This window comes from Cetorhinus maximus, chromosome 1 (assembly GCF_964194155.1).
Source record: "Cetorhinus maximus chromosome 1, sCetMax3.hap1.1, whole genome shotgun sequence".
NCBI classification, from domain to species: Eukaryota; Metazoa; Chordata; class Chondrichthyes; order Lamniformes; family Cetorhinidae; genus Cetorhinus; species Cetorhinus maximus.
This window is the reverse complement of record NC_135879.1, coordinates 105,294,044-105,310,144: the sequence shown is the minus strand read 5'-3', so window position 1 is coordinate 105,310,144 and position 16,101 is coordinate 105,294,044. Positions and strand designations below refer to the sequence as shown.

Sequence of the window (16,101 nt, the reverse complement as noted above, 5' to 3'; positions counted from 1 at the left end):
AGAGAGAAACAGTGTTAACGTTTTGAATGTGACTCTTCAGATTCTCTCTACAAATAGCCTCTAGTTCATCCATTTTGTTGTAGGTACTATGTACATGCTGTATGACTGGTATAACTTGTTTTTATTTAACAATTCTCTGTTTTAGTTCTTTTTGTTCTATGACTTCATCTGATCTCTGGTCATTTGTTATCTTTATTCCTTCCTTTAGTTTGTCCTTTATTGTCTCTTTGTGGTTCCTTTATTGATCGGTTTCTGTCATTGCTATCAGTTCCTTCTCTTTCCTCCCCTCCCTACCAATCCCCCCATCTTATTAGCTTAAAGTCTTATTTGCAGTCCCTGTTATCTTATCGGCATGGACCTAAGTCCCCACCTGGTTTATTGCAGCCTGTCCCAGCACTGGTGCCCCTCTTTCCCTCAATTCCTTCAGCTGTACAATCTCTGTTTGTCCCTGTGCCAATTTGTAGATTGTAATATCAATCCATGAGGTCCTATTATTCATTTTATCTCTTTAACTCCTGATACTCGCCTAGCAGGATCTCTTCCCTAACCTTTCCTGTGTCATTCGTTCTGACATGGAGCACAACAACTGAATCCCCCCCCCTCCAGATTTTTCTTCGGCTGTTTTGAATGTCCCCTACCCTGGCACCAGGCAGACAACAGACCCTTTGGAGCTCATAATACTGGTTTCTGTTGCAGGCCAAGATGGGAGGAGTGCGCAGTTAATTCTAGCCCCACTTCTCCACAGGTCATAACAACAGTTTAAATGTTTAATTTACCCACAAAACTGGCCAACTGTTACCCTCTGATACAGTTATTCCCAGCAGAAAAAAAATTCTAACCAGGTTTCTTACAGTAAACACAAAAAAGTTGATTAACATACAAGTTGTAGTTTAGGAAGGTAATGATTTTCCCTTTTTCCAAAAAAGATATTTGAACCCCCATAGAGACTCTCTCAAACACAAAACAAACAGTCCTCTGCAGAAGCTGGAGTATGGGAAAATTTCTTTTAAAAGGATAAAATTTGAATAGATCTCGACACTGTTTATCTAACAGAATTTTGGTCACGGTAGGCCTGGAAGTTCATTCAGACTGAATTTTGGTGAAATTGTCCTTTACTCTTTCTTACCACAACTTTGCGAACTCTCAAAATAAAACAGATGATTTATCCTGATGAGACGTTTGAGGAAAGTTTAACTCAAAGGTGGGGCAGAGGAGAAAGAGAGAGTATTTTCTTGTAGCCTGCTTCTAAGGCACGCCCACACATACTACGTGAGAGTTTTAAAGACTAAGTTGTTCAAAGAATACTTCTCTTAGGCTGGGTGTTTTTAACCAATCAGCATGAGTCTTTAGCCTGGCAACAGCAGTTCTTTGTTAACATAGATATACAAAGTATCTCTTCCCTCTCCAGGTGTTCACTGCTGGACAGCTATCTTGTTGGAGATGGTCATTGCCCGGCACTTGTGTGGCGTGAATGTCACTTGACTTGTCAGCCAGAGCTTAGATATTGTCCAGGTCTTGCTGAATTTGGAAATGGACTGCTTCAGCCTCTGAGGAGTCACAAATGGTGCTGAACACTCTGCAACCATCAGCGAACATCCTCACTTCTGACCTTATGATGGAAAGGAGGTCATTGGTGAAGCAGCTGAAGATGGTTGGGCCTAGGACACTATCCTGAGGAACTCCTGCAATGATGACCTGGAACTGAGATGATTGACCTCCAACAATCATAACTATCTTCCTTTGTGCTAGGTATGACTCTGACCAGCTCCGAGTTTCCCCCCTGATTCCCATTGACTCCAGTTTTGCTAGGGCTCCTTGATGCCACATACAGTTAAATGTTGCCTTGATGTCAAGGGCAATCACACTCACCTCACCTCTGGAGTCAGCTCTTTTGTCCATACTTGAACCGAGGTTATAATGAGATCAGGAACTGAGTGGCCTTGGTGGAACACAAACTGAGCATCATTTGAGCAGGTTATTGCCAAGCAAGTGCCACTTGATAGCATTGTTGATGACACCTTCCATTACTTTACTGATGATTGAGAGTAGACTGGGTGGTAATTGGCTGGGTTGGATTTGTCATGCCTTTTAGTGTGCAGAACATACCTGGACAATTTTCCACGTTGCTGGGTAGATGCCAGTGTTGTAGCTGTACTGGAGCAGCTTGTCGAGGGGCGCAGCAAGTTCTGGAGCACAAGTCTTCAGTACTGTTGTCAGAATATTGTCAGGGCCCCACAGTCTTTGCAGTATCCAGTGTCTCCAGGTATTTCGTGATATCACATGGAGTGAAACAAATTGGCTGAAACTGGCATCTATGATGCTGGGGACCTCCAGAGCAGTCCAAGCTGGATCATCCACATGGCACTTCTGGCTGAAGATGTTGCAAATGCTTCAGCCTTATCCTTTGCACTGATGTGATTAACGGTTGCATTGTTCCCTTTCTGCACCTGTGCTTTCCTCTGATATGTGACTGTACATTGGAGTAAACTATTCAGTAATTCCTCCTCCTTGTTTTGGAGTGACTCTGAACCAGTGTGTCTTAAGGTGGACACCTTTCTTGTACACAAACTCCCACATGCTCCAACCCTGACACTGCCTGCACTCCAGTTCATTATTGATAAATTCATTTATTTGTTGGGTTACCTTAGTTTATTTGTTGAACTAATTAGCCACTTGAGTTCTAGTTTTATTAAATAGGTGGATTTAGTTTGATATTAAATACATTAGTAATTAGTTACTGATAATTACTTAGAATTGAAATTTAATTACTTATTGGTTCATTTTCCTTTTGACTTGCACTTACTTGCACAAATTCTTACTAAGCCAAGCTTAACTCAAGGGATATTTAGATACTTGGGTATATACTTAATTTCCTTGATCAACCAGTCCCCCTCTGAGTTGATTATGTCAACTTTTTTCCCCCCCAGTGTGATTATTTACTGTTGCCCCTTAGTAAACACTTAGCACCTCCTCTACACCAAATTCGCACCCTCTCCAAATTCTTGTGGCCGCATTGTTTAGCGAGCCACCCCATTTATTGAATTCTCCCAGCTCTGTGCCTCACAACTTGTGTATGGAATAGTATCTGTTAATTTTGTCTAGGTTATGATAAATATTTGGGATTGTTCATTCCCTTTTTCCTATTAAAGATGATGTGATTATGGTTTAACCACTTCCTAATGTAATGCATTTGTAGCCCAAGTAGCATCTTTTACTATTGCTGTGAAAACTTGCAAGCTGGTTTTGTTGAAAACTTTATACCAAAGTTTGACAATGCTGAAGCGGTCGACCTGACTGCTTTAAGTATAATGTCTAAAAATTGGACTATTGTTCAAATTTTCACTGCCATGTTCCAGTGAATCCTGTGCAGTGTTGCATTCCTGTATTGCTCTGAAAGCAGATTTTGGATATCAAACCAAGTACCAGTTTAAATTCAACTTTTTTGATCCATTTTAACATTTTATCTTGCTAGTATTAAAGTCTGTCTTACTGTTGCTCCTAGCTAAAAATTGACTTGTGCGCAAAGTAGTAAATTGGTTTTCTTTGTTTTTAGCCTGCTTATCAGAACTTACGACAGCGAGTGGATAACTTTGTGTCGAACCATCTTGCAAGTCACACGTGGAGCCCTCATCTCAACAAGAATCAGCTAAGGAACAGCCTTAGACAGATGGTCCTACAGTAGGTTTCAGAAAACAGCAAAAGTCCTTTCTTTTCGGTTTTACGAGTAATTATTATTAATAAGATTTTGACCTATTGAACAAAATTCTGTTAAAATGCCCTTGGAATATTTTTTATATGTTACTATCAGGGACTTGCTGATAATTTGTTGAAACACTTCAAGAAAAAATCCAATAAAGTCAGCCCTAGTTGAGCAGAAAGGCTTCGATTTATGGCTTATTGGTTCTATTTAGGGAACATTAATTTTTAGAATGCACTTTTCTTCCCCATTTATTCAAATTTCATATTTTTACATAATAAACAATTGCTTGTTCCAGGCAGTGCATTCCAGACCCAAACCACTCGTGTGAAAAAGTTTTTTCTCACGTCACATTTGCTTCTTTTGCAAATCACTTTAAATCTGTGCCATCTCATTCTTGACCCTTTTATGAGTGGGAACAGCTTCTCCCTATCTACCCTGTCCAGCCCCCTCATGATTTTATAAACATTTTATAATTTTAATGGTACTTCAGGATCTTGAGCACATGAAATCGGTTGACTTGTTAATACCATACATCAAAACTGTTAAATGTTAGACTTACCATCTTTCGGACAAGATGTTAAACTGAAGCCTATATACATCATCAAGTGGATATAATAGACTACATGCACTACTCAAAAGAGCAAAGTGTTTCCTATTTTTCTGGCCAATATTCCTCCCTCATAGCAAACATTTATTTGTGTCCTGTGCTGTTTGTTAGACTGTGTGCAGAAGTTGGCTACATAACAATGACTGCACTTCAAAAGTAATTCATTTGTTGCGAAGCACTTTGGCACAACCTGAGGATATAACAATGTGATGCATTAATGCATTTCTTTCTTAAGCAATATTAGAGGCTGCAAAATGTGTGGATTTTGAGAGGCTTTTAAGATGGGAGGGAAGAAGAAAGGTAGAGAAGTTTAAGGAGGCACTTGAACCATGGTAGAAGCTGAAAGTTCTACCACTGTGGAATGTAGAAGGGGGAATGCATAACAGGTTAGAGCAGTAGGATTACATGATGCAAGCTGGGACTTAAGTCTGGAAGAGATTGCAGTGATAAGGTGAGTACATAAAGTTTTGTAAACAAGTATTTTGAATATGATGCATCAAGAGACGGGAGCAATGGTGGTTAGGGGATGGAATGATGTGTGCATAGAAATTAACACAGGGTAGGATTTGTATGTAGGTGAGTTAGATTTTGTCTTCAGAGGCAAGTATTAAAATTTACTTTAAATCCTTCAACACTATTTTTCTATGTAAGCTACCATAATTTAGGGTGGGTGCATTTGAAGCCCTGAATCTATAACTTGCTCATTACTGTCCAGGTTCTGTTTCACCAATAATCGGATAATGTTAAAGCTGAGGGATGTCATATGACATTATAACTGGAGTAACCTGCACAGAACTGTAGGAGGAACAAAAACATAATAAATCTGAAGTTATTGAAGCCATCTATCTGAAACTTTGAATATTATTTTGAAAAGGAATCCATTGGTAATTTTAAAATGTTAAAGCTGAGGGATGTCATATGACATTATAACTGGAGTAACCTGCACAGAACTGTAGGAGGAACAAAAACATAATAAATCTGAAGTTATTGAAGCCATCTATCTGAAACTTTGAATATTATTTTGAAAAGGAATCCATTGGTAATTTTAATTTTAAAACTCCATGGTAATTTTTAAAACTTTGATGTACTTTTCTCAGTTTGCCTTTGGTATAAGCTGCTCTATCTACACCCTTTGCCTTCTCTTGTGGCCTCTGCACTTCTGGTCCAGATCTCCAAAATCTCTGACCACTGCATCTCCCTTACCATTCACGTTCCCATCCCTATTTAATCCAGTTTTTCCATTTATCCATGGAAACAACTTTTCCTGCAGAAGGGTTTCTGCTATTCTCACTGAAAGAACTCTTACTAAACTCAGGGTTCACAATCCTGTGATTGTGTGACTAAGTTGCATATTTCCTTTTTAACCTCCAAAGCATTTGACGCAATTGACCATGATATCTCCTCCAATATGCCTCCTGTCTCCAGTTCTGCAGGTTCTGAAGAACTTCATGCAGTTCTGATCTTAGTTCTCCGAAGATAAACAGTGCATTTCAGGTGATGGCTGCTCTTCTTTTCCGGGTGCATTTATGTTTGGTGTTCTCTCCTTGTCATTACATGCTGATCTCAGGCAACACATCAGTTTCCACATTCGTATCTTCACAAAAGAAGGTATCAATGCAGACTTTGTAGCTGAGGAGGAGGAGGAATGTAAAATATTGGATGGAATAAACAGTGAGAGACAAAATATTAAGACCATAAGACATAGGAGCAAAATTAGGCCATTCGGCCCATCGAGTCTGCTCCGCCATTCGATCATGGCTGATAAGTTTCTCAACACCATTCTCCCGCCTTCTCCCCGTAACCTTTGATCCCCTTACCAATCAAGAACCTATCTATCTCGGTCTTAAATGGCTTAGCATCTTTAAACTCACTGTCTGAAAGGATGTTAAAGCCAAAAACACACATTGCATTTAAAAAAAAAACACTTGGATATGCACTTTAAGTGCTATAACCTCCAAGACTACCGACCAAGAGCTGGATTGTGGGATTGAGATAGCTTTTTTTTGGACTGAACAGACACAATAGGCTGAATGGCCACCTGTGCTGTAAACTTTCAGTGTTTTGACTTCAATTCTGCTCAGAGCTCTCTCAACAGCCTTCAACATCTTTAGAGTCTCTGCTATCAGATTAAATATTTGAGATCTAGTCTTGGGTGAGCTATAACTTCTACTGTTTAACATTGGGAGCACTGAAACCATTGTCTGTGGCTTCCACACCCTCTACCTCCACCTGTTTTCTAGCCATTCTCACAGACAAAAATGCACCGCAATTTTGGCACCTTTTCACAATTATTACAGTGCAGAAGGAGACCATTCGGCCCATCATGTCTTAACCAGCTCTCCGACTGAGCATTATGACTCAGTAGCCATTCTCCTGCCTTTCCCCTGTAACCCTACACGTTGTTCCTATTTAAATAATCAGCTAGAGCCACCTTGATTGAACCTCCCTCCTTGGCACTTCCAGACAGTGCATTCCAGATTGGAACCACTTGCTGTGTGAAAAAGTTTTTTCCCACATTGCATTTGCTTCTTTTGCAAATCACTTTAAATCTGTGCCCTCTCATTCTCAATCCTTTACTAGCTGGAACAATTTTTTCCTACCTACTCTCATGAGCCTCCTCATAATTTTGAACATCTCTGTCAAATCTCCTCTTAGCCTTCTCTCCAAGGAGAACAGTCTCAACTCCTCCAATCTGTCTTCATAACTGAAGTTTCTCATTCCTGGAAACATTTTTATAAACCTCTTCTGCACTCTCTCCAATGTCTTCATATCCCTCTTAAAGTGTGGCACCCAGAACTGTACACAGTACCCCAGCTGAGGTCTAACTAGTGACCTATACAAGTTCAGCATAACCTCCTTGCTCTTGTACTCTGTGCCCCTATTAATAAAGCTAAGGATACTGTAAGCTTTATTAACTGTCCTCTCCACCTGTCCTGTCACCTTTAATGATTTATGCACATATACACCCAGGTCCCTCTGCTCCTGCATACCTTTGAGTCGTACCCCTTATTTTATATTGTGTCTCCATGTTCTTCCTACCAAAAGAATCACCTCACACTCCTCTGCATTGAACTTCATCTGCCACTCATCTGCCCATTCCAACAACTTGTCTATGTCCTTTTGAAATTCTACACTGTCCTCTTCACAGTTTACAATGCTTCCAAGTTTTGTATCATCTGCAAACTTTGAAGTTGCTCCCTGCACTCCAAGATCTAGATCATTAATATATATCAGGAAAAACAAGGGTCCCAATACCGACTCCTGGGGGACTCTGCTACAAACCTTCCTCCAGCCTGAAAAATATCCATTAACCATTACTCGCTGTTTATTGTTATTCAGTTAATTTTGTATCCACGTTGCTACTATCCATTTTATTCCATGAGCTATAACTTTTTTCATGAGGCTGTTGTGCGGCACTATATTGAATACATTTTGGAAGTCCATGTACTCCGCATCAACAGCATTACCCTCATCAACCCTCTATGTTACGTCTTCAAAAAACTCCAAGTTAGTCGAACTTTTTTGATTCTGAGCAAGACCTTTGGTCCTATATTCTGTCCATCATCAAGATTGTTTACTTCTGCCTCTGCCCTAACTTCTACCGTACCTCCTTCACTGCTGCCATCATTGCAGTTGCCTTTGTTGCATCCATACTCAACCATGCCATGTGGTCCTCTATTCTCCACAAACTCCAGTGTATGCAAAAATTTGATGCACATACCCTCCCAACAAAATTCTGATTGGCCATCATCTGCCTTCAGTAATGTACATTGGCTGTCTGTCCCCAATACACTAAACTTTAATCCAGAAGCCAAATATTAATCAGAAGCCAAATACTACTGATGCTGGAAATCTGAAGTAAAAACAGAAAATGCTGAAAATACTTAGCACGCCTGGCATCATCCATGATGACCTTTTCGTATGAACTCTGATGAAAGGTCACAGACCTGAAAATGGAAACATTAGCTGTTTCTCTCTCCACAGATACTGCTTGACCGACTCAGTATTTCCAGCATTTTTTGTTTTTATTGTATTAAACTTTAATTTGTTTTTGGCATCTTTATATCCAATCATGCACTTGCACCACTGTATCTCTACAATATTCTCCAGTTACATTTCCATGAATTGCTGTACCTCTATTTGGCCATTTCTGCATTTCCCTCACTTCGCCCCTTAACTTTCTTCTAGGTGACAGAGCCTTTAGCTACCTGGGTGCTACTCTGCAATTCCTTCCCTAAGCCTCTTGCTTCTCCATTTCTCACCCTTTTTCGTTATGCCCCTTAATCTCCTATCTTCCTATGCCTACCTGTAGACGTACTGCGGGGCTTTATGTTAAACGCATTGTAGAAATAACTTTTTCCATAATATTGCTGACATTTGCTTGTAATTAAAATTTCACCCTGCAACTCAAGAACAATAGTAATCCAGAACAAAGCAAATTGATGCATAAAAATGTATGGCATGGATTGCTGGTGATGTGCATGTCTAATGAGGACTGATATATTTTTGTTTAATATCATTTAGGAAATGTGGATTGAAAATTTAAGTACCCTTAAATGTATTAAAATTAAAAATGTGATGATAGTAGACATTAATACAATATATAACATAAACTGTAGGAAATTACCTTTGATATATTTGCAGATCAGGTATGCTGGAGGTCGGTGTTGACAGGATAATTTCTCAAGTTGTGGATCCAAAGATTAATCACATATTCCGGCCTCAGGTCGAGAAAGCCGTTCATGAGTTTCTAGCAACTTTGGATCGGAAAGAAGAGCCTGCTGCTGTGAGTTTTGTACCAATCTCTGAGAAATCAGAGCCAACAACTCCAGGTACTACCTGAAATACTAACCTGATTGGTTCTTTGTTCTGTCTAAAGATATTTTTTTTAAAAGATCTTTATTTGATTAACAAGCACTTTATTATTGCCTGTCATTTTGAATATTAGTAATTGTTTTGAGAATTGAGATGTATGCATTTAGTGTAAGTTATTGCAAGAAAATTAAGAATGACTTAAAAATTATGGGAAAAAAATGACCAATTCATTATATTTCTGATATCAGAGGTGGTACCACCCATGAAGGCAAATGTAAAGCAACTTTTGAACAAAATGTTGTCTTATTGATTAGTTTGCATCCCCGATAGTTTTGGTGTTTGTATACAAAGAATCCTTCCTCATTTGCATTATTTTACAAATATTGCCTGGTCCAATTAGATGATTCTTTCAGAATCCTGCGAAAATGTATTCTTACGAGCCTGGTGTAATTGCAGACTATGCTTCCATCTTTAAGTCAGACAGATAGATTGATCCAGACTTTGCAGTAAAAATAATGGGGACGTTATTGGTGCACACTGTTATTAAAGAGCGACTTCTAGTTATTGCACATGCACAGTTAAATGCAGTAATCAGGATATTGCTGTCTGAGTTGCTCTGCTTTCCCTGGAGCTGCTCAGTAATGGTTTCTCATCATGAGCCTCAGCATTCAAATTTATGGAAGGGTGTGAAGTTCCGGTACTTAAGTGATAGATACCCACTAAACACACCAGAAAACGTTATGTATGCCAATCAAGTATGAGCTTAAATTTTAATGGCACGGTAAGTCTTTCTTTCTGCCAACAATCTCTCCAACACTGAAAATTAATTTTTAGAAGGGTGGAGTCTCATTCCTTCAGACTTTATTTCTGAATATTGAAAAAAATTAAAATTAAATGTTTTTAGTTTTCCCTTTCTCTCTTTCAGCTCACTCTTAATCCTATCTTTCTTTACCTCTTTATTTGCTTTCTGTACATAATTTGATGTTGAATTAACTATTCTAACCTACACTTTTTGGTTCAGAATCTGAGGGTGGAATTTTGGCGTCAATATGCAAGTCCCAATGTTGGTTTGCAAAGCAGGCGCTGGAAGAGGAAATGTCATTTTATTGGGGTTGTCCAGTTAACAGCCCCACAGGCTTTGCAGCCAGCCAATGGAGCAGGCCGGGCAGGAGGAAGTACTGGCACCTAACAAACAAGGTATATTTAAATGGGTGTCAGCACTCTGTGGTAAGGCAGCACAAGCAGAGCTGAGTGATGGGGAGGCTTGACAAGTGTGGTGTTAATAAAATGGCAACATCTAGAAAACAGTTGACACCCAGGTTCAGTGATACCTCCCTGAAGGTGCTCAGAGTACAGGGTGAAGACCTCTTATTTCATGGTGGCGTGACGAGGCCAGCAGGGCAGACCCAGGAGGCATGGCTGGAGAGCGCTAAAGAAGTTAGCAGAAGGTCGGGTGGTACCATGGATATGTTTGCAGCACTGGAAGAGAATTAGTGGCCTGATGAGGTCCAGAAAGGCGAGTGGAGATCATAACTTTAAGCTTGGTGCTTGAATGTCACAAAAGATGCATGTGAAATGTGAAAAAAGGGTGTCCACCCAGGCATCTTCCATGACCAGGCACCACCATTCACTGTCAGATGCACAGCAGCTTCTCAGTGGAGGGCCCTGGTCGGTCAGAGTTGACCGCTGCACTGCCAATACTGAATGCACGAATGCAGCAGGAACAATTGATGAACATTGAGGCTGCCACCAGTATAGGTATGTAGCATGGCTATGATGGGCAAGTTATAATATGTATTTCTGAGTTTGCAGAAGAGAGCTCACAAAGCCAGAGAGTGGTGAAGGACTGGAGGAGTCATGTCATATCTCACGGTGCTCACTCTGATGGAAGAGTAGGCGATGGAGCTAGGCAGCTTAGAAGCAGGATAGCCTGTCGCTGATGGTAATGCTGGAGATGGTAAATAATCGAATGGAAGAGGTATTAAACCTTGTGAACAACAGCTATAGCGCTTCTATGCCGATCACTGAGCATGGGTGCTCCAGTTGAAGGGCACTCAGAAGGATGTGATGGAACATGCAGTGCCTTCATATCATTCTCTCGCTCTCTCTCTCTCGCAGGTCAAGTAGAAGAGGAGGCAGAGCCATGCCTGTGAGAGAGCTTAATATCTCAGGAGAGACGACATCAGAGGAGGCAATGCCATAACATTCCACCGTCCCTTCACCGCAGATATTCTCATGTCAGTGGGCATTCGATCATGTATGGGAATGGAGGCGCCATTAGTGAACACCATCTGATGCGCCCGAGCTGCTGACAAGAGACAGTGACAGTTGCAGCCACTCCCTCTGAATACTGGGAGGGCACAGTATTGCTCAGCTTCAGGCTGATCACATGCCTCAGGAGTCATTAACAAGGTTACAGATTCAGGAGCTGCAGCATGAGGTGTGCAGACATCTGTTGGATCTCCCAGAGATTTCTTGCACCCGTGTGCAGAGGATAGAAGAGCCCCTCCAGGAGATGAGTGCAGCAATGTCTCTAGCGTATGGCCCCATGGTCTCCTCCATTGAGGAGAGTGGTGACCCTCGGCGAGCCACATCCATCAAATCACTGAGGATGCAAGAGAGACGCATTGAACTGCATGCCATCACACCTTCCATGAGCTCTGTGGAGCAATGGCTGAGCTGGAAGGGGATGAGATGCATGGAGTCCTCGCCAGGTGCTCCTGTGCCTCATATAAGTAGGTAGGGACAGGTGTGCCCTGAAGTGGTAGAGGGGTACCTGCCTAAAGTCCAGGGAACTCTTCTCAAGGTGCTCCTGATGTGGATAGCAGGTCCTCAGCCCCTTTAATTGTGACACCCATTCCTCGTGAGGACAGAGGCGGTTCCTGTGCAGGAGACCCCCACCACGTGTGCTAGGACCTCCAGCCTCAGGCAACCAGAGGACAACTGCTACAGTCATTGACAGCAACAGAGCAGAAAGGTGAGCAGCCAGCCCCATATCAGCTGCTTGATTTACAAGGGGGTGAAAACTTATCGTGGGTAGGCAGGAATGTGGGGTTGAGGTTACAATCTGATCAGCCGTGATCTTATTGAATGGTAGAGCAGGCTTGAGGGGCCGAGTGGCCTACCCCTGTTCCTAATTTGTATGCTTGTGCAGGGAGAGCACAATGTGCAAGTGCACGTATAAATCCACCTAGCTGCCTTTAAGTATCACTGGGTGATGGTGTATAATTCAATTCAATACACTTTATTGTTCTTATGGAAATTTGCTGTGGGTACAATTGCTTATGCATAACCAACAAGAAAGAGAGAATTACATAGCAATATAACAACTTGTGTAGCACCAATATCACAGCCAAAGAGAATAAGAAAAGATTTTTGAAAATGTTTTCATGCTTCCTTCCCAGCACAGGTACATCTGATAACTATGTCTAAATTGGTGATATGACTATCCTCCAGACCGTCTTTTGTACCAGGCATCAATGGTAATTAAGGTGAATGGAAATGAGGAAGATATGGAGTTTTCGGAAGCTCTCCAATCCCGGGTAGTCAACATTCTGTCGGCAAACACTTGGCTATCCTTAATATCCTCCTAACCTTCCACTACCAAAAAGCTCCAGGCCAAGGAGACAACCTGCATTTGCTGGTCCAACCCGCTCCTGTACTGAGTTATTCCGGCCCAAAAGCCCCCTGCTGATCTGCAATGGCACGATTCTCATCTCCTAGGCCGCACACTCGCAGATCTGGTGCTAACTGAAGAACCAATCTGGGAAAAAGGGTGCTAAGGAGATAAGTGATACATTCGGCACCCCTAAGTTCCGGTTGATGCACCCAAGCCAAACCAGGCCACTCCAGCACTACTAACCACTGTACTGGGGTACCATCTCCCTGTCTGCGTAAAGCCTTCTTTCAAACCACTGCCACCTTGTTGGTGTTATGTACTTTGCGTGTACTGTAGATTTGCTTCCTGGGAGAACCATGTCGTTGACTACGACAATGATGGAGGAGAGTACGCCGAACTTCTGGAAGTTTTGGCTTATGCATATCATTGCCTAAATGTGTGAAATGAAATGTTGCCTGTTGCACCACAAAATGATTCCTGTACTCATTTCTGTACTATTGGACACTTAACAGCTGGAGTGCTCTTGAAAAGGACGTGATGGAATTTGAGGATCTGAACCTCATGAGGTCAGTGTCATGCCTTGGCCTGGTGTCATGATGGACCCAATGGGATCTTAAGGGCATTCAAAGAAAGGGCTATAGGAGGGAGAAGACTTAATTTTTTACATGGGCATCTAAGGAAGGCTCAGGAGAAACGTGTCTGCGTGGCTCATGAGCATATATATTTGTGCCTTGCCTTTTGTACCTTAGGTACACTGCCTTTGTTTGCCTGGTTTGCAGCTTCCTCCAATTCTTCCTCCTTGGAGGAGACAGAGGTGGCATCAGGGTGTAGGACATCCTCACCCTAAAGGTTATCCCCTCTGTTGCACCAGGATATGCAAAGCACAGCATATCTCAACAATACACAAGGTCCTTGATAGGACATATTGAAGGGCTCCAGCCGATTAATTTGTGCATCTTAATCTCATCTTCAGAAGCCCTTTAGCCTGCTCAATGGTTGCTCTTGTCCCATGCCAGCTATTGGAAGCAGCCCTGTCTTCAGTATGTAGCCCTTGACACCCAGTATCCATCTTCAAAGGCCTGAAAAGCTCTGGCACGTGGGACTGTCCTAGAGTGAAGGAGTTGTGATCGTTTCCCAGAAACCTTTCACAGACCTGAAGGAACCATTTGCAATTGTCACAAACCAGTTGTACGTTGAACGCATAGAAGTTGATGAAGGCTGCTACCTGTCCTGCAGGAGACTTGACGGCCACGTGTCCAGAGGTGCACCTTGGGAATTCAGCGATGGCCCCGAATCCTGCAGCCCTCTTTTCTGACTGGTCAGATTGTAGTGAAATCACACATATTGGCCAGCCCTCTTGAAGATGACATTCTGACCAGCTCGTTGCAGCAATGAGCTGCAGATGTGCAAACTTCCACAGATGCCTGCCGTGGATCCCTGGAATGATCCTGAGGGGTAAAAATTTGATGCCATTGTGGTCTTCACTGCCACAGGCAGTGGATGCCCACCTCTTCCCATTGGGCTCAGATCCTCCTCCATCACAGTGCATATCTCCCTGGACAGGTGCAATCATTGGTGACGCTGCTGCCCCTACATTTGCAAGAAGCAGAGCCTATATCGTTAAACCCTCTCTGGATACCGTCTTCTGAGCGCGTAAGGCTGGTTGCATGCCTGTCTGCACCCTCCTTGTCCACACATTCATCCATCTGACTGCTCTGTGTGTTGAAGCCCTGCACCTCTCTGTCTCGTGCTTTTCATAGCATTATCATTTGCAGCATTTACTTTTCGAGATGTCTCACTCTTAATCTGCATACGTAAGCTGCACCTTGAAAAGTACACTCAGTCTGTATGCCTGCGATGTGCTCGTGTTTGTTCAGCCTCCAGCTTGCTACTCCCGTGATTTATTCACTCTTGCCCTCCCTGCACTGAAATGCTACTGCTCGTAATGGCTGCCAACTCCAGCCAGCACTCCTGCCACTGAGCTCCCGCCTCCTTATAGAATGTGAAGCTCTGAAGCTCCAATTTTCGCTTGTGCCCCTAGTAAAATTTCAAATCCTATGGAAAATACCTGGTAATTGATTCCTTAACAGGCTCAATGGCTGCCTGCACACAAGAAGCACCGCCTCCACCTGGCAGCCCAGCAGCCTCCGGCAAAATTCACCCGCAGTGTGAGCATGTCAGACTTCCGTACTGGCACGTTCCCTCAGTCATTTTGCCACTCCACCGTGTATCAGTCCGTCTCCCAGGCTCGACAAAACTCTGCCCTGAGTGAGGCTTGCTCAGTCAGGCTAAGGAAATAGAAATTTTCTTGCCCTGTTCGCACAGATCCCAGTTCCAGTGCAAAAGCCCATAGTCTGTGTGGAAACATAAGTGTAACGAATGGCTAGCACTGTTCATTTGCCTGTGATTGTAAACTCCAGGTTACCCATCTACCTTTCTAGTCAGTGAATAGTTAAATGTTTTTGACAGTGACATTTTAAATGGCCAACAACCATACTGACTATGTCCTTTGGTCAATCTGCTATGACTCACCCAGCAAATGTCAGCACTAAACATCAGACTGTTTGATACACTTTTTTCTTTGCAGCTATCAAATTTTTGTTTCTACTATAGTTGAAAATAATTGTTTTTCAAAGTGTGTATTAGAGGGTCTCCCAATACTTAAATCAAGTTCTTGCAGTATACAAGTCCAGTTGCTGTATTTCCTATTACTGCTTTGTATGCAATGCACTATTCCGAACTGTTAAAATGATCTACATGGCATTTCATTTTCAGTACCATTGGATTACACTTGGTGTTTTCAACTTGCAGGTCTTTCGTCCAGTGGCCCAAGTACAAGCAAAGCTAACGATGCTCTTTCTATCCTGGACACAATAACCTCACTTAATCAGGAAGCCAGTGCTGCGAGATCTACAGTAGAGAATTCATATAGTAAAAATGGTGAAAAGAGCTCGAAGAAAAATCTTATTTCAGAAATCAAGTGTCAACAAAGTTTTGATTTGGGAATGGAGAAAGACCGCACTACTGAAGAAACAGAAAAGCTTGTATTAGAAACCAAAGCGGATGATGGAAAGCTTTATTCTAAGATTGAAGGCTCAGTTAATGTTTTGATATCTGTGAAGGATTTTGAGGAAAAGGATGAAAAAGCTGAGAATATAGAGGAATGTGTTGAAGATATGAATGCAATAAAGGACAAAATTGATATGGTGGATAAGAAAGATGTGGTTTTAAGAAGGGATGAACATTCTGGACTTTCAAAGGAGGAGAACAGAGGAAAGGGAAAAGAATGTGAATCTGTGAAACACATCACTGCGGCTCTAACTATTAAGCAGACAGCCAAGGAAAACTTGAAGAAAGGTA

At 42.0% G+C, this 16,101-nt stretch overlaps 1 protein-coding gene across 4 annotated transcripts in view; it reads left to right on the top strand.

The window, feature by feature from the left end:
* bod1l1 (biorientation of chromosomes in cell division 1-like 1) overlaps positions 1-16,101 on the top strand; it is an 80,429-nt gene that overhangs the window by 16,181 nt on the left and 48,147 nt on the right. For 2 of the 4 annotated variants that reach the window (XM_078544902.1, XM_078544888.1), the window contains exons 2-4: positions 3,554-3,678; positions 8,952-9,139; positions 15,553-16,098. In XM_078544902.1, the coding sequence (XP_078401028.1) occupies positions 3,554-3,678; positions 8,952-9,139; positions 15,553-16,098 (859 nt within the window). Of the gene's footprint in view, positions 1-3,553; positions 3,725-8,926; positions 9,140-15,552; positions 16,099-16,101 lie in introns of all 4 variants that reach the window. The other 2 variants (XM_078544891.1, XM_078544897.1) reach the window with 2 other exon arrangements.